General features: G+C 45.9%; 1 protein-coding gene across 1 annotated transcript in view; it reads right to left on the reverse strand.

Annotated features, from left to right (window-relative positions):
- Positions 1–18,665, reverse strand: part of ASTN2 (astrotactin 2) — a 783,945-nt gene that overhangs the window by 482,193 nt on the left and 283,087 nt on the right. Inside the window, exon 5 of the mRNA XM_056860152.1 lies at positions 12,487–12,636. Coding sequence (XP_056716130.1) covers positions 12,487–12,636 — 150 coding nt within the window. The remainder of the gene's footprint in view (positions 1–12,486; positions 12,637–18,665) is intronic.

The raw sequence follows: 18,665 nt of genomic DNA on the forward strand, positions 1-18,665 counted from the left end.
CTCTCAGCTGTTCATCGGGGCTGGGAGCTTTGTGAGTGGGCGGCAAGCTCTGCTCAGAGATGCACATTAAGGGTGGGGGGACCCCTTTCGGGGTCCATATCTCAGCCACCCCTGACCCAATCTTTACAAAACCTGGGGGGTCTTGCAAGAAGGGTCCTTTGACGCTTCACTGAAAGTTTGGGACCTCTACCCCCAAAAATGCCCCCCCTGGAGCTGCAGAAAGGCGCGGTTGTGTTTTAAATGGCTTTATTCGGCCAAACTTTTTCCCCCAAACTTTGAATTCGCTCCGAATTGCACGGACCCGAAGCAAGGGAGTTCGGACTTCGGCATATCCCGAATCCAGATGGACCGAATTCAGCCGAATCCGAACTATACCGAATTTTTTTTCCAATATCCCTACATACCACTTCTCAGGAAGTGGTCGATTCTAAGTGTATAGTCATCTGAAACGTACTGACTCGCTTCAGATGCTTCCCTGCCCTTCCAATTGTTATTTGGAATAGAAATGGCATTAAAATAACAAAGTGTTATAAAAATAGTATAAGAGATGCAAACAAATTGGGAAAACCAGCAAAGAAAATACACGATAGAAAAGGTTCATCATGAGAATGTCCAAAGGGGGGGAGGCAGGTTTGTATATCTCTGCAGGAGGGTAGATAAGGAAAAGAAAGTGCTTAGCCTGTGAGACTGCAAAATACAGGCATACCTCGTTTTATTGTGCTTTGTTTTATTGTGGTTCACAGATGTTGGGTGTGTGTGTTTTAACAAACTGAAGGTCTGTGGCAAACTTGCATCGAGCAAGTCTATTGGTGCCATTTTTCCAACAGCATGTGCTCTCTTCGTGTCTCTGGGTCACATTTTTAGCAAAAAGTATTTTGTTAATTAAGGTGTGTACATTTTTTAAAGACATAATGGTATTGCACACCTTAATAGACTACAATACAGTGTAAACAAAACTTGTACAGGTAGAGTATCCCTTATCTGGAAATCCCATATCTGGACTGATCTGAAAACCGGACCCTTTGAGCCAGCATGCAGGCAGGTCTGTGCTGTCTGCTTTCAGTGATTCCAATCACCTAAATAAATAAATGAAGTGTACAATGCATTGTAGGTGGAGACAGAAAGCCTGCCATTGTTAGTTAGCTTGTTGTTAGTTAGTTAGTTTGTTGTTAGTTAGTTTGTTGATACAGGTATTCTGGTGAGACTGTTACACCTTTGCTATCTGATGGTTCAATGTACACAAAATTAATAAAAAAATATTGTTTAAAATTATGTTCAGGTTATGTGTATAAAGTGTACATAAAACATAAATGAATTTGGGTCTCTCCCTCAAGATATCTCATTATGTACATGTACAAATTCCAAACCACGGATCAGGGATACTCAACCTGTATATGCAGGGGGAAACAAAAAAATCCATGTGACTTGCTTTATTGCAGTGGTCTGAAACCGAACCCACAATATCTCCGAGGTGTGCCTGCCACAAAGTACTGTAGGGGAGGAGCCAATGTTCAAGTGGCGTACAGTAGGCAAAGGGCCTAGATTCAATTCCTGGCTTCTCCAGCTATAGGCAGTCTATGTATAAGTCTTATACATAAGACTTATGCCTGAGACCCTGGTGAGTCAGTCAGTCCACAGTAGCAGGTTAGAAAGACTACTGGTCCGACTCAGTTTAATGCCGGTTCATGTGTTCACTTTATATGCATCATGGTCAGAAGCACCCATAGTCCACAGAGCCAATGAGGTGTAGTGGTTAAGAGCGGCAGACTCTAATCTGGAGAACCGGGTTTGATTCCCCGCTCCTCCACACGAGTGGCGTATTGTAATCTGGAGAACCGGGTTTGATTCCCCACTCCTCCACAAGTGGCGGACTCTAATCTGATGAACCGGATTATGTTTCTCCATTCCTACACATAAAGCCTGCTGGGTGACCCTGGGCTAGTCACAGTTCTCTACGAACTCTCTCAGCCCCACCTACCTCACAAGTTGTCTGTAGTGGGGAGAGGAAGAGAAGGTGATTGTAAGCTGGTTTGAGACTCCTTAAAAGGTAGAAAAAATTGAGGTATAAAATAGGGTTACCAACCTCCAGGTAGTAGCTGGAGATCTCCTGCTATTACAACTGATCTCCAGCCGATAGAGATCACCTGGAGAAAAGGGCCACTTTGGCAATTGGACTTTATGGCATTGAAGTCCCTCCCCTCCCCAAACCCTGTCCTCCTCAGGCTCTGCCCCCAAAACCTCCCACCAGTGGCAAAGAGGGACCTGGCAACCCTATATAAAAGCCAATTCTTGTTTTTCTTCTTCTTCTTCTTCCTCTTCTTCCTCCTCCTCTTCGTCTTCTTATTTTGACAAAAAGCATGAAACGCTGGCGTAAATGGGGCAGGTGTGTGCATACAGAAAAGGAGAGGTTTTAAACAGTAGTGCAATAAGGCCATGGCTTTTTAAGGCTTGTCCTCTTTCTAAGCACAGCCCTTAACAGGGAACTGGGAAGCTTAGAAAGGGAGAGGAAAGGAGGACAAGATTACAGCTCCCTTCCACAAAAAAGAAAGGTCAGCAAAGAGTACAAAAGTTCACCAGCTTGTCTTCAGGACGCAGAAAGAAAGGTGCCCACCTACACAGGCCCACCTCAGCCTCTCTGCCTTCCCCTTCTCTACTCCCCAGCCCCCATACCTGCCTCCAAAGTGGGAGCTTTCAGTGAATTACAGCACAGCGGAGGCCTCAGAAACACATTAAGCGCAGCCCCAATCGGCAGTAAATTATTCCCGGAGGCAGAAAGATCTATTAATCACTTATTTATTTTAAAAGGGGAGAGGAGCTCATTTAACCTTTTTTATTTACCTTTGGCAGTCAAGATAAACACCGTATTTCAGCAACCGGCTCTTATCCGCCTAACAGCTTAATACTTCTGGGGCTGGAATCCGCCCGTTGCTTGTAAGCCATTTCCCTTTGCTATTCCCCCGCCCGCCCCCTTCCATCGAAAGTACTTTTCGGTTGTTCAGCACACCATTGGTAGAATATAAAACACTATTGCCTGAACCTATAAGACAACTGCAAGGGCTATGGTACTACTGGAATCCTAAAGCTGTTTTTTTAAGACGTTTCTGACTCTCAGCAGTACACAGATTTATTTGAAAGGTGTGGCAGCAGCGGATGCTAAACGCACACAAGCAAATGCGTGGAATTATCTTCAAATTTGTGATGTGATATGAGTGTGGATATCTATATAAAATATGTGAATGACAAGAAAACAATAGTATGCAAAATGTATGCAATGAAATATGCAATTAAACATAAGTCCGGCTATTCGTGAATGTATTTCCACTGCTGCTTCCGAGGTTTAGCAAATGGCCGGAGTCCATTTTACCTAATGGTTTGGATTATTTAAATGTAAATGTCTCCCCTAAAGGACGAAAACATAATTGTCCATAAAATGATCTTTTCAGGCATATTGGGGGGGACGCTCTAGGCACTGTGGGAAGCCGGTACAAAACAGGCACCATTCAGCCTTGAGACCACAGCCTATTTCTCTCTGAGATGCTTACCTTAGTTTCTGGGTTGCGCAACTTCAGAAAAAATAAGGCAGGGGCTTACTTGACTATACAAAAAATCCCATCATACACAGAAAACTAGCATGTTTGAGAGGTTTTTGTCTGACTGCTCCATGAAATGCTAGTTTTATATATATAAGGGATGTTTTTTTCGTTGATGGAAGAGTACATTCATACTGCTGTACCTGAGTTGTACTGTTGTACAAGGTTATACTACCTACAAAGAACTAAGTCTAAATTGCCAGCGAGGTGTAGTGGTTAGGAGAGGTAGACTCTAATCTGGAGGACCGGCTTTAATTCCCCACTCCTCCACATGAGCAGTGGACGCTAATCTGGAGAACCGGCTTTGATTCCCCACTCCTCCACATGAAGCCAGCTGGGTGACGGGCTAGTCACAGTTCTCTTAGAGCCCTCTCAGCCCCACCTACCTCACAAGGTGTCTCTTGTGGGAAGAGGAAGGGATGGAGATTGTAATCTGGTTTGATTCTCCTTAAAAGGTAGAGAAAATCAACATATAAAAACCAACTATTTTTCTTCTTCTTGCTGCAGATCTTTATGAATTCCAGGACTATGCCAGGCATTTTCAAGCATAATGAATTAAGATACTGGACACACATATACACAGAATTATCAGACTCACTTCTTGCAAGCAAGCCAGATGTCACAGTGACAAGCAATATATTGATGTTGCCACAGCAGCAGACAGAAACATCAAAAACAAGAGCAGAGCATCCCAAATGATCGGGAACTTTGCCACAAATCCCAATAATTACTGACAATGTGAACAAAGTTGGCTATTGGACAGATTGCAAATATCCCTCAGGAACAAGCTGTCATAGAATAATTGCCAGGAAACCTAAGAGACTATATGACCAACAGCCTTAGACAGAGCCAGAATCATGAGAAAAATCAGATGGGAATTAGCCTGGTTGCCAAAACTCTAGCAATGTTTTGCAACTGGGATTTGTCAGTAGCTGGTAAAGATTCTGAATCAGTAAATATTAGGAATGCATTCAGATGTTACAACAATTCATGGCACGTTGTTACCATCATTTATTGAACACAATCAATAACAAGCATAACAACTGCAGTAATACCATACAAGCAGGGCCGGCGCTACCATTAGGTGAACTAGGCGGTCGCCTAGGGCAGAGATCTCAGAGGGGTGCAGAACTGGCCTCAGGGGGCACAGTTTTTAAACAAATTAGTTTCTTGGGGAAAAAATGCAACTGACTATATATATATATATATATATATATATATATATATATATATATATATATATATATATATATATATATATATATATATAATTTTAAGATAAGTACCACAACAGTGCTACGGAACAGAAATTATAACCTCTTATAAAATGTTTGGTGCTTTTCTTTTTTCTACAAGACATCTGTTATTTCAAAATTGGTTAGCAATGGGGGGCACAAGTAGTTAGCCTTGCCTAGGGCACAAAAATGACTGGCACCGGCCCTGCATACAAGTAGCCTCAACATTTATCGGGCTGTCTCTAGTGGAAGGATGACCACCTGTTTTAGGGTGCAAGGAAAGGTGACTGATCTACAATGAACAGCTGGGGCTCTTTGATGTGATCTTAACATGCTTTAAGTATCCAGGACAGGCTTCCATCTAACACACAAGTGGTGGAATTCACAGATCCCAGGATCTTAGAGGCATACATTGCAGTAACTGGCTCAAAGAGATCCATAAAGAGACGGGATGCTGGGGGGGGGGGGGGTTACAGTGTCTCAAATGTATTATGGTCAGTATCCAAACCAGAGTTTATTTCAAAGATTTCCTCAGCAAAAGAACTTGGCAAAGGTGCCACAACTAATTCTCAGTTCCTGGGAGTTTACCAACTCAGACTTTGGTGTCCATAAGTGACGAGTTATTTTAAGCATCTGAATTGGAGGCAAACTAAAGTAAGTAAGTCAAGGTCCCCTGTGCAAGCACCGGGTCATTCCTGAGCCATGGGGTGACGTCACATCCCGACGTTTCCAAGGCAGACTTTGTTTGCAGGGTGGTTTGCCATTGCCTTCCCCAGTCATCTCCCCTTTACCCCCAGCAAGCTGGGTACTCATTTTACCGACCTCGGAAGGATGGAAGGCTGAGTCAATCTTCAGCCGGCTACCTGAAACCGACTTCCGTTGGGATCAAACTCAGGTCGTGAGCAGAGCTTGGACTGCAGTACTGCAGCTTACCACGGGGCAAACTAGACACTGCAATAGTAGCAGCAATGCATATTTTCTTTGTAACCATCACTGCCACCTTATAGGTCTTCCAATGAGTTCTACAGCATAGCGTGTCTCATGCGTGTTTCCCACCAGTGGCATTCAAAACATCTCAGCCACTTCAAGTCAACTAGTTAGAGCCACAGGTTTAAAATAAACAGGAACAATCTGGGTGGGGCTAGGTAGGGCTTTTGCCCAGCAAGGCTTCTGACCGACAACTAGGAGATTTGACTGGCTGTGCACTTTTTAAAAATGTTGCTGTGGTTGCAGCTGCCAGCACATCACAAGGATCTACGCTGTGTTACTGAAGGTAAGCTGCGGCAATCGTTTTGCGGCTGGCTCCGCCTCCTGTGGCAGCCATTTTGTGGCACCCATGTTGTTGCTTTGCCAGCCATGCTGTGTCAGAATTCCAAATGTGCCCACAGGCTCAAATAGGTTGGGGAACCCTGCTGTAGGGCTTGAGTAGGGTTGCCAACCTCCAGGCGGTGGCAGGAGATCTCCTGCTATTACACCTGATCTCCAGCCGATACTGATCAGTTCACCTGGAGAAAATGGCCGCTTTGGCAACTGGACTCTATGGCATTTAAGTCCCTCCCCTCCCAAACCCCACCCTCCTCAGGCTCCACCCCAAAAACCTCCCACCAGTGGCAAAGAGAGACCTGGCAACCCTAGATATAAGGCAGACCTGCTATGCAGAGCAATCTGCTTGAACCAAGGCTACGTCACAGAATGGAAAAAAACTAACTAACCCAATTAGTATAAGCCCCTCCTTAATAACTATGGTTGCCAACCTCCAGGTACTAGCTGGAGATCTCCCGCTATTACAACTGATCTCCAGCCGATTGAGATCAGATCCCCTGGAGAAAATGGCTGCTTTCGCAATTGGACTCTATGGCATAGAAGTCCCTCCCCTCCTCAAACCCCGCCCTCCTCATGCTCCGCCCCTAAAATCTCCAGGTATTTCCTAACTTGGAGCTGGCAATCCTACGCTCACCTGAGCCATGCAGAAAACATACTTTCATGCTCATGGTGTAAAGAAACTTCTGACCCTGAAGCATCGTATTTTCTCCCAGGTACTACCTGGAGATCTCCCGCTATTACAACTGCTCTCCAGCTGAATGAGATCAGATCCCCCGGAGAAAATGGCTGCTTTGGCAATTGGACTCTATGGCATAGAAGTCCCTCCCCTCCTCAAACCCCGCCTCCTCAGGCTCCGTCCCAAAAAACCCCAAGTTTTTCCCACCCGGAGCTGGCAACCCTATGAATAACTCTTCTCATTTTGCACCAGAAAAACTTCATCATCACCCCCACAGACGGAGCAACAGTCAGCAATTTAGCTACTTGCAGGCATCTACCGCAAGCATTCAGTAGCAGCTTTCTCAGACCCTTGTGCCTCTTATCATCCTCTCACCTACATTTATTATGAATTTTATACTCTGTAAAAGTGCTTGGGAGCTCGCAGGAAAAACGTCAAGGAAAACCAAATCAGGCAGCTTGTAAAATAGCAGGGATTTCCCCTTTTTCTTTCTTGCTGCTATTTTGATTTGATTTTTTAAAAAGATCTTCTTTAGCGGGCAACATAAACTTTTCCCACAGCTGTATGAAACCATTCAACATCAGATGGAACAAAAAAACAACAGTGAAGTTTATTTGCGGAAAGGTCTTTTCGGAGTTCTTTCCACAGCCTGGCTGCTCTGAGCTCTTCACTGCTTCTCTCTAAATAAAAGGAGGTGATTCCCTTTTGCCTCCCCACCCATGGATTTCTGCTAGAAGAGCAATCCAACTGTAAGATTCTGAGAAGGTTCAGCATTAATTAAGTTCAACTGTATAATAATGATGATGATGATGATGATGATGATGATGATGATGATATTGCATGCGTGCACACACATCCTTCAAAGGCAGGTTGTCAGTAAAAAAAGGTAAAGGTCCCCTGTGCAAGCACCGGGTCATTCCTGACCCATGGGGTGATGTCACATCCCGATGTTTACTAGGCAGACTTTGTTTATGGGGTGGTTTGCCAGTGCCTTCCCCAGTCATCTTCCCTTTATCCCCAGCAAGATGGGTTCTCATTTTACCGACCTCGGAAGGATGGCAGGCTGAGTCAACCTTGAGCCGGCTACCTGAAACCAACTTCCGTCGGGATCGAACTCAGGTCGTGAGCAGAGCTTGGACTGCAGTACTGCAGCTTTCCACTCTGCGCCACGGGGCTCTACCCGGTAACAAAGTTGGATGCAAACTCCATCAGCATAACTGTCATGAGGCGATTAGGAGGAAATAAACGCATCCCAAACGGACAATTTCATTTAGGAAGAGTGGGGAAAAATGAGTTTGTGAAGGATTAATGAGCCAAAGGATTTGTGTTTTCAATTGGATGCAAAACGCAAACATACTAACTTGTGATATCATCATTTAACCTTAATGTTCAATAGAGTACCGATTGCTATCACACCAGAGGGGCAATTAACCATGAGCCGTGAAAAAAAGAACATTCCAAGGGGGAGAGGGGCTGGGGAACAAATGGAGGAGAAAGGCTGAAATGAAACACAGCAGCAGTCAGGGATACATGGCCGGGCATGATAAAAAAAAGAAAACTGCCAATTTGAAATGCCCAACTTGACCCCGGATGCTCAAAACAGAGCTGACCTCCTGTGGCAAACCAGTTCCCCAGTTTCTCATCGCAAGCATGGATTCTGCATGGTTAGGAGCGAATTTCTATAAAAGTAATAGGGACAGATGGAAGAAGAAGAAGAAGAATATTTGGTTTTTGTACCCCTTTTCTCTACCGTAAGGAGTCTCAAAGTGGCTTACAATCACCTTCCCCCCCCACAACAGGTACCTTATTAGGTAGGTGGGGCTGAGAGACTTTGGAGAGAACTGTGACTGGCCCAAGGTCACCCAGCAGACTTCATGTGGAGGAGTGGGGAATTTTGGGAGGGGCTGTGGCTCAATGGTAGAGCCTCTGCTTGGCATGCAGAAGGTCCCAGGTTCAATCCCCGACATCTCCAGTTAAAAGGACTAGGCAAGTAGGTGATGTGAAAGACCTCTACCTGAGACCCTGGAGAGCCGCTGCCAGTCTGAGTAGACAATACTGACTTTGATGGACCAAGGGTCTGATTCAGCATCACATGGAACACATGAAGTTTCTTTATACTGAATCAGACCCTTGGTCCATCAAAGTCAGTATAGACTACTCAGACTGGCAGCGGCTCTCCAGGGTCTCAGGCAAAGGTCTTTCACACCACCTACTTGCTTAGTCACTTGAACTGGAGATGCCAGGGATTGAACCTGGGACCTTCTGTGTGCCACGCAGATGCTCTACCACTGAGCCACGGACCCTCCCCTGGCAGCTTCACGTGAACCTGGTTCTCCAGATTAGAGTCTGCCACTCTTAACCATCACACCATGCTGGTTCTCCAAGAGGATGCTCGCAAGAAACAGCAATGCAACCTGGCCATAGTCAGTCAGTCATGTGTGCATGAACAGACCTCTGTGTACTGGGAGGGGGGGCATCCTTTTCAAAGGATTTTAAATCCCGAAGAAATCAGACGGGGAGGGGAGGGCAGGGCAGAGGCAAAACAATGCCTGGGCCCGTCTGAGCCTTTCCTGGCCCTCTCCTTCCCCATCTCATTGCCGCAGCAAACATCGGCTTGAATAAGCAGAGACAGCAGAAGGAACTAAATCATTTACAGCAGTTAAAGAGAAGGAACATTTTCTCCTCACTAAGTGAATAATTTATGGCCCGCGCTATCATAATAATAATAATAGCAATAAAAGAAGTGTTCTTCAGGCCTGTAGTACAGGAAAACGTACACAGAATTTTTTAAAAAAAGATCACATTTCAGGCTCATAAATAAATGAAAAACAAAAAACCAACAGTAAACAGAGAAGGAATCGAAAGGTTTCGCTTCCCTCCAGCTTCCAATAACCGGCACGGAAAACGCAAGTCCGGCCAAACCATGCCAAGCTGAAGTTGGCACACGTATGGAATATTTTAGAGTTGTGCTCCTTCAGGACCACAACTGGGCAAGCGAACAGCCATGAGACCAGCTGTGGGGGGAGAGGGAGGAATTACTGTCACCTGCTGTTATCCCCCCACTTCCCCAAGGCACTTAAGATGCCCCCACTACCCCCAGAAACACTAGAGATCCAAGAACTCCCCCTAACTCGACGACGCAAGAAAGTAAACATGTCCCCCTTAGAGTTTCCGGTGCTTTCCGTGCAAAGTAAGCATGTCTTAATCAAAGTTTTATTCTTAAAAAGATAGAGTACAAACTAAACACAGCACCATAATATACGCCACACATCACAACACAGTACAATACAATACAAGATGCCAAAACACTATTTGCCAGGGTGCACTTAAAACATATGATTTCATTATGAGTTCTATCTTATAATATAAAAGTCTAAAATACTGCTATTGCTAACTGCCTTTTATGATAACACTCCAAGCATAATATCTATGCTTTACCTTTGCTTTGTTTCCATGACCCACCTATCCATCAGTAATTACTACCAACTTATATATTTTCAAAAGGAATTATTGAAGGTATTATTTTATCTAAGCATTTTCGTCTCTGATTAAACTTTGTAGTTACATAATAATTCTAACCAGAATTAGATATTATCTTTAATATAGGATTTTTCCTACAAAGTAAGCATGTCAATGCAGAACCAATATCCCTGGAATGGAATACAAATGTCACGGAGAAATGTGATTCAGGAAACTGCTACGTAAGACCGCCATTGTTTACCAGGAGAAACCCCAGGAGAAGTGATGGGAAGATGCTGCTAAACCATGAAATGTCTTTTTTGACATTGGGCAGCTTCTGGGTTCATGGCAACATTGATTAGTAAGGGTACAACACGAGATCAGGCAACAGTCTTTGGTTGAATCAGGGATTTCTACAAAGAGGAAAAGATCCTTTTTCACATATTGCATGCACCAGAACTGGCTGCTGTGAAATACAGGGAGGTGAAAACAGAGCAAGGGGTGCACTAGGGGAAGGGGAGGGGTTAAGAAGACAAGTATATAAGAAAAGCCCTGCTGGATCAGACCCAGGCCCATCAAGTCCAGCAGTCTGTTCACACAGTGGCCAACCAGGTGCCTCTAGGAAGCCCACAAACAAGACGACTGCAGCAGCACCATCCTGCCTGTGTTCCACAGCACCTAATATAATAGGAATGCTTCTTTGATCCTAGAGAGAATAGGTATGCATCATGACTGGTATCCATTTTGACTAGTAGCTATGGATAGTCCTATCCTCCATGAACATGTCCATCAGGCCTAGTAGCCTGTTCACATGATGACAAACCAGGTGCCTCTTGGAAGCCCACAAACAAGACAACTGCAGCAGCATCCTGCCTGTGTTCCACAGCACTTCTTGTGAATGAAACCTTACTCATGTTCATTGAGGCAATGTACAATTCCCGGTGAAGCATCTACACTTGCCAAAGCAGCACAGAACTCCACTTTTCAGCACACTCGATGGTGCAGAAAACCATTATCAGTACTGAATATCACTCAATCAGAAAATCTGTGAGAACAAATGCTTACGATTACTGTAAACACTGAGCCCATCTTCAGCTCTGGAAGTTTGCTGGCTGCCTCTGGCGACCAGACAGCAATGGCTCCCAAAACAGAGGCCTCGAAAAGTCTAGCCATATTGAATGCAGTCACCCCACCCCATGCTTGCCAAAGCAGGAAGCCCCACGCAGTAGTGATTTTGTCCACATATTGAAAAAGTACAGCACTTGGATACAGGGGAATAATGGACACATTGCCATTGCAGAAAAGAGCAACCAAAGTGCAGAAAAAGAACAACCAAAATGATCAGGGGACCAGATCAACTGCCCTATGAGGAGCAGTTAAAATGCTTGGGGCTGTTTAGCTTGGAAAGAAGGTGGCTAAGGGGAGACATGATAGAGGTGTATAAAATTATGCATGGTATGGAGAGAGTGGACAGGGAGAAGCTTTTCTCCCTCTCTCATAATACTAGAACTCGGGGTCATCTGCTGAAGCTGAATGGTGAGAGATTCAAAACAGATCAAAGGAAGTCTTTCTTCACACAGTGCAGAGTTAGATTGTGGAACTCCCTGCCACAGGATGCGGTGATGGCTGCCAACTTGGAAGGCTTGAAGAGGGGAGTGGAAATGTTCATGGAGGAGAGGGCTATCCATGTCTACTAGTCAAAAGGAATACTAGTCATGATCTGTACCTATTCTCTCAAGTATCAGAGGAACATGAGCATTACATTAGGTGCTATGGAACACAGGCAGGATAATGCTGCTGCAGTCATCTTGTTTGTGGGCTTCCTAGAGGCACCTGGTTGGCCACTGTGTGAACAGACTGCTGGACTTTGATGGGCCTTAGTCTGATCCAGCAGGGCCATTCTTATGTTCTTATTGTCCAGAAAGCCCATCCTTGAGCTGTAACTCAGTGGACAAACAGGAGAGCGGGGTACGAGGAATCAACATCAAACTAGGCTACCTCAGAGTTGCCAGACTACTGCAAAAATCTATGTAAAGCACTTTGAACACTAAAAGGCACTATATTGTTTTTGGGTTTATTGGGTCTCTCGCAGCAACCAAGAGGTAAAAACATCACATCAATAGCTCATATTCATGGCCCCAGTTCCTACACTGTTTACAATACCTGGAAAAGGATAGGGAGGCCTTCCAAAGTGGAAAATTACCTCGAGGTCGGTTCCGACGTTTCCGCCTTCCAACGGATGAGCTGCGCAGTGCGGGCTGGAGTTGACCGATCTCGATAGGCGTGTTGGTACGAAAGCTCTCCTTGAACTTCTGCATCAAGGATTCGACCGTTTCTTGGGTCACCTCTGCAGCTACAAAGTTAAGGGGGAGACAAAGGACGAGCGGGTTAGAAGGACACGTGGCAACAGAACGTTGTGCATCCTTTATCAAAGGGGCTCACCCGCTCCCGAAAACGGAGCCCTGTTACCTAGCCTGGCAGCAGCACAGCGCTAAAGACAAGGACAAACATGTACCTGCAGAGTTGCCTTGCTTGGAACAACAGAGGTCAACCTACTGTGTCTCCTTGTGCAGTGGGTGGGCAGCAAAACCAGAGTTACAAAAAAGCATGGTGCCCAGATGCTTCCATTATAACACCTACGCTGGTCTTCACAGAAAGCCAAGAACCCAAAACAAGCATATGAGGTTTATATAAGCTGGGGAGCCAGTGTGGCGTAGTGGTTAAAAGTGATGGTTTGGAGTGGTGGAGTCTGATCTGGAGAACCAGGGTACCGGTAGATTCCCCACTCCTCCACAAGAGGCCAATCTGGTGAACTGGATTTGTTTCCCCACTTGTACACATGAAGCCAGATGGTGATCTTGGTCTAGTCACAGCTCTCTCAGCCCCACCTACCTCACAGGCTGTCTGTTGTGAGGAGGGGGAGGGAAGGTGATTGTAAGCCAGTTTGATTCTTCCTTAAGTGGGAGAGAAAGGCGGCATATAAAAACCAACTCCTCCTCCTCCTCCTCATTCGTATAGCTCTACACACACAAATCCATAGTTGTCTTAGTTATGACTGGGGCTCCTGAACCCATGGCAAACTGTTTATTTCCCCAAACGGGGAGAGTCAGGAAAACAGGAACTGTGGTTCGGCCATTTGGGCCTAACCAGCCAAAGGGGATCTGGTGGATGGGCATCATAACATTCGATCAGGGAGAGAGATGAGGGCTACGTGCCGGGAGACTCCATTGGCAGAGAGCCGAGCATCTCCCACGAGGTGCAGGATTCCTAACTCTGGAGTGGGAGGGGGGTTCACCTAAGCAGGCAGATGTGTTAAAAGGAGAACTCTTCTTTTGTTCTGGGTTCTATGCCATGACCAGGGGAATGTGTTTACTCCATCTGAAGTAGGGTTGCCAGGTCCCCCCTCTCCTCCAGCGGGAAGTTTTTGGGGCGGAGTAACGGAAAGATTGTGCGCACGGCTGCGCCAATGCAATCACGTCACTTCCGGTTTACACCTGGAAGTGCCGCATCGCAAGGAGACTTTGCCACTCAAACTTGGAGTTTGAGTGGTAAAAGGCCCGTTGCGATGTGGCGCTTCCGGGTGTAAACCAGAAGTTACGTATTACTGCGGGCAGGAATGCGTGCATGCGTTGCCCGCCGTCCCTCAGCTGGTCGACAAGAAGTCAGGTGGATTGGCGAGGGTTTGCCCGCCACCACCTGGCATTTGGCAACCCTAATCTGAAGGTAACTTAGCATGATGTAGCTCAGTTAAATATACACTTTCCTTTTATTTCCTGAGTTCTGCATTTTCTTACTATGATGGCTATTTCCCATGTATGTGCTCTAGTTTAATCTCTAGTAATAAAGCTTCTTTCCTGTTCAAGGCTTCTTTCGCGCCTGAAATCCCACCCACATGCTAAGACCGCGAGCAATGCCAGCACCACAAACCATCCCCCCCCCAAAGAACCAGCCTCCCATGCAGCTGTGTACAATACCCAACATTCATGACGGACAGCTGTCAAGCCTCCATCTTCTGTGTGCTCTTTTAGAAACATCTAGCTTTCTAGTCCCAACATCTCCAACATGAATTCCATCTACCATTTCTAATTGGCCCACATAGCTATTCTGCACCATGGGAAAATGTTCTCTAGGGAAGTGGGCTGGCTAAACTCATTCAAGATATTGCCTCAGTTAAGAGGCCAAGGCGGGCCTGGGGAGGATTAACAAACCCAGTGCATTAACCCTGCCTGTCTTGGCCTAGAGCTGCATGGGATAGGAATTGTACTTGGAGACATTTGGCCACCCAGGGAGCTTGGTGTCTGGCAAGGCTGCAGCCGACCATTTTTAATTCTCAGACCAGCATGACGCAGAGTCTGGTTTTAAGAGAGAGCACAGGGGTGGTTGTGCGGAAAGGCGAATGTGCAAACTGAAGTCAGGCTTCCTGCTGGAATGCCAGGATGGAAAAAGCCAGTCCTCGATGCAGGGAGAGACTTCGATCTGTTCAAGGTCTGAACTTGTGCTGTTGTTTATTCCCCCTTTGCTGGTGGGCAGGAGTTCCCATGAAACACCCGTGCAGAAGAACAACTGGCTTTACAGGGCAAGGAAAGGTGGAAAAGTCAGCCTAAAGATTGGAGAGGAGGAAAACAGAAAACACTGAGAGGAAGCATTAGAATGCAAAAGAGGAGACCCTCATTCTGCAGGTCTATCTTTGCAGGCCTTTGATGCAACGGCAGGCAAGGCATATAATTTCACACTCCCATCATGGGCAGCAGGAGCCATAAGATGCCTCTAATAGCATCAGGTTACTGGACATGCTACTGATTTACTTTGCCTTTGAAGGCTCTATTGGCGCCTGAGATAATGCATCTTAAATTTCCCAACGAGAAGTTCTGAAAGAGCTCCAGTATCCATCCAAGGCTTATCAGCGCTGGCAGACTCAGCTCTGGGAGGGAGATAGTATGCAGAAGGCAGGAGCTGAGGGCTCTGAGCAGGAAGACTGATCGTCAGGCAGTCGCCTCTCCTGCCCATTTTATTTCCTATGAAATCTAGCTCGGTCTGACAAAAGAAGCACAGCCAGGACTGAGGAAAGGCCTACAACAGGAGTTTGGGCCCAAAGAGTAGGGTTGCCAGCTACCAGGTACTAGATGGATATCTCCTGCTATTACAACTGATCTCCAGCCAAAGAGATCAGTTCACCTGGAGAAAATGGCCACTTTGGCAATTGGACTCTATGGCATTTAAGTCCCTCCTCTCCCCAAACCCTGCCCTCCTCAGGCTCCGCCCCAAAAACCTCCCAACGGTTGGGAAGAGGCACCTGGCAACCCTACCAAAGAGGGGAGTACTGAAAATAACGAAGGGCAACTGAGGGGTCTGGAGACCAAGTCCTATGAGGAAAGGTTGAAGGAGCTCGGAGAGGAGACAACTGAGAGGTGATATGATAACCATCTTCAAGTACTTGAAGGGCTATCATATAGAGCAGGGCTTCTTAATTTCCCCCCCACTTGTGACCACTTTTTGTCCGAGAAATTTTTACGCGACCCCGGGTATATAAAATAGGTATACAAATTAAACATTTACTGATAATAAATCATAAAGAAATATATTTTAAAACAATTCTTTAGTATACATATATTTTTACCATTTATTAAAGACGAAAGCAAATTTGCATACTGAGATGGACGTGCTTGTTTCGTGACCCCCACATTCAGTTATGTGACCCCCTATGAGGTTGTGACCCACAGTTTAAGAAGCTTTGATATTGAGGATGGCGCGTAGTTGTTTTCTGTTGCCCCAGAACGTCGGACCAGAACCAATGGATTGAAATTAAATCTCAAGAGTTTCCGACTAAACATTAGGAAGAACTTTCTGACAGTTAGAACAGTTCCTCAACTGCTTGCATAGTATCAACTGATTGGGGTGTGTGTGTTTGATCCTCAGCAGAAGTCAGACCAGAGTGCTGGCCTAAGGTCTGAGAAACCTAGGAACAAATCCTTATTCCACCATGAAACTCACTAGGTGACTTTGAGCCAGTCACGCTTTCAGCCGAAGCTACTTCACAGGGTAGTGGTTGTAAGAATAAAACAAAGATAGCATCATTCTCCCTATCTTTGTGAAGCTGCTTTGGGTCCCCACTGGGGAGAAAAACTGGGTATAAATATCTAAATAAATACATATGAATCTTCTGGAAAAACCCCTTCAGAAGCAAGGGGGGGCTTTTCTGAAGCAAAGTAGCACATTAGTCAGTCCTAGATGTCACTGTAGCAAGGGTAGACAGATCTCATATCTCCAAAAGGGACAGACAGAAATGTAACGGATCAAAAGATACACCTGGGCATTTGCCACAAAGAGAAGATACTCAGGGAAGGAGCCATGATCCAATGGTAGAGCATCTGCTTTGCATGCAGAAAGTCTCCGGTTCAGTCCCCGGAATCTCCTGTAAAAGGGTTCAGGTAGTAGGTGATGTGAAAGGCCTCCGCCTCAGCCACTGCCAGTCAGAGCTGCCAGTATTGGCTTTGATAGACCAATGGACTATCACAGTATGGCAGTGTGTGTTCATAGGTACCATTATCTGTTTATCTAAGTGCAAAGCCAGGCCTAAGGGCACCTCCAGACTCCAAACCTATTCAGACAGGGCATGGGTGGATATCTAGGGTTATTGTTATCCAGAGGTTCCTTAAGATTAGAAGAAATTTTGTCGAGAGGCATGGTGGCCCAGATACAGCATGCACAGCAGACCTGGTGAGAGGTACGTGGATAACTAAGGACCTGTGCCAGATCCACAGCAGCACCCTCTAGAAAGTATAACGTTCTGCAAGCATCCCACTAAGTGTTCAGATAAACCCACCATCCTCAACCAAGCATCTCCTCTAGGTCTTTCTGGATAAGAACATAGAAGCCACTGCTTTACACGTGTCTTGCAAGCCAATACACCTCCCAGGAGAGCCAGCATGGTGTAGCCGTTAAGAGAGGTGGTTTGGAGCAGTGGACTCTGATCTGGAGAACCGGGTTTGATTCCCCACCCCTCCACATGAGCGGTGGTTGCTAATTTGGTGAACCAGGTTGGTTTCTCCACTCCTCCACATGAAGCCAGCTGGGTGACCTTGGGCAAGTCACAGCTCTTAGCGCTCCCGCAGCTTCACCTACCTCACAGGGTGTCTGTTGTGGGGAGGGGAAGAGAAGGTGATTGTAAGCCGGTTTGATTCTCCCTTAAGTGGTAGAGAAAGTTGGCATATAAAAAACCAACTCTTCTTCTTTGGCAGGACTGTACAGAAGTGCAAATTGTAAGCAGCACTGAAGAATCAGAGAGTCCATCTTCCCCCTGGAGCATGACTGAGATATTGGCACTTCCCTTGTTGAAGAAAAGAACAGGTAGATTTCTAAGGCATGCTGTAATATTGTTAGATGCACATAAGGCAGCAAAGCAATAATAAAAATAACCAAACTTGATTGTGTATCGTAGCAACCTGCGAGATACTGATAGCTTTGGGAAGTGATTTTGGTCTCCAGTCAGTTCTTAGATAAGCCAATTGGATTGGATTATAAACAAGGCAGGATAATGTTCTCTCGGGGGACCCTCTCCCGTCTCTTTCGCCGGCTCCCAGGCTGAGCTGGCATCCGATTTAAAAAGAGACCACTTCCACGAAAAGAGAGCCCGGGATTGGGGAGTAACTCTACACAAATAATGTATCACAACCTGCATTAAGAGCTCCAAAATGCCTTATTTTCAAACCCAGTGATACTTTATCAGCTTAATTCTCAAAATGTCTATGATTATCAAGGCAGAAACATGTGCAACACTAAACATGTAACACACAAATAACGTAACACACCAATTGCACGCGCGCACACACACACACACACACACACATATATGCACGTTTGGAGGGAAAAGGTTGGGGGATAAGAGCAGAAATATTCTTTGTCATTGATGCAGGGAAAAAGAACAAATGCACTTTTTCTCCTTCACATATTCATGAGATGTCTCCTTTCCCTGAATGCTTCTCCCCACCATCCTTGTTGTTCCAGGCACCGTGCCAACCGCAGTCCTTATCAGGCACCAGGCAGGAGAAAACTCTGATACCATCACAACTTTGCCGCAGTTTAACAAACTGGAAGGGGAGGGGGGCATCTCCTTAGTTTTTCGTCAAGCCTGGAACCCACGACGCAAGTGCAAAGTGTGGAGCTGCTGACAAGAGACCCGTCTTCAGCGTAGGAGGGGTTGGGATGCCATGAGTGCAGCGCGGGCGTGGTGGTTTGGAACGGTGGAACCGGAATCTGTAGAACCGGGTTTGATTCCCCACTCCTCCACATGAGTGGCAGACTCTAATCTGTTGAACCGGGTTGGTTTCCACACTCCTACACATAAAGCCAGCTGGGTGACCTTGGGCTAGTCACAGTTCTACC

This window comes from Euleptes europaea, chromosome 14, assembly GCF_029931775.1.
Source record: "Euleptes europaea isolate rEulEur1 chromosome 14, rEulEur1.hap1, whole genome shotgun sequence".
In the NCBI taxonomy this organism is placed as follows: Eukaryota; Metazoa; Chordata; class Lepidosauria; order Squamata; family Sphaerodactylidae; genus Euleptes; species Euleptes europaea.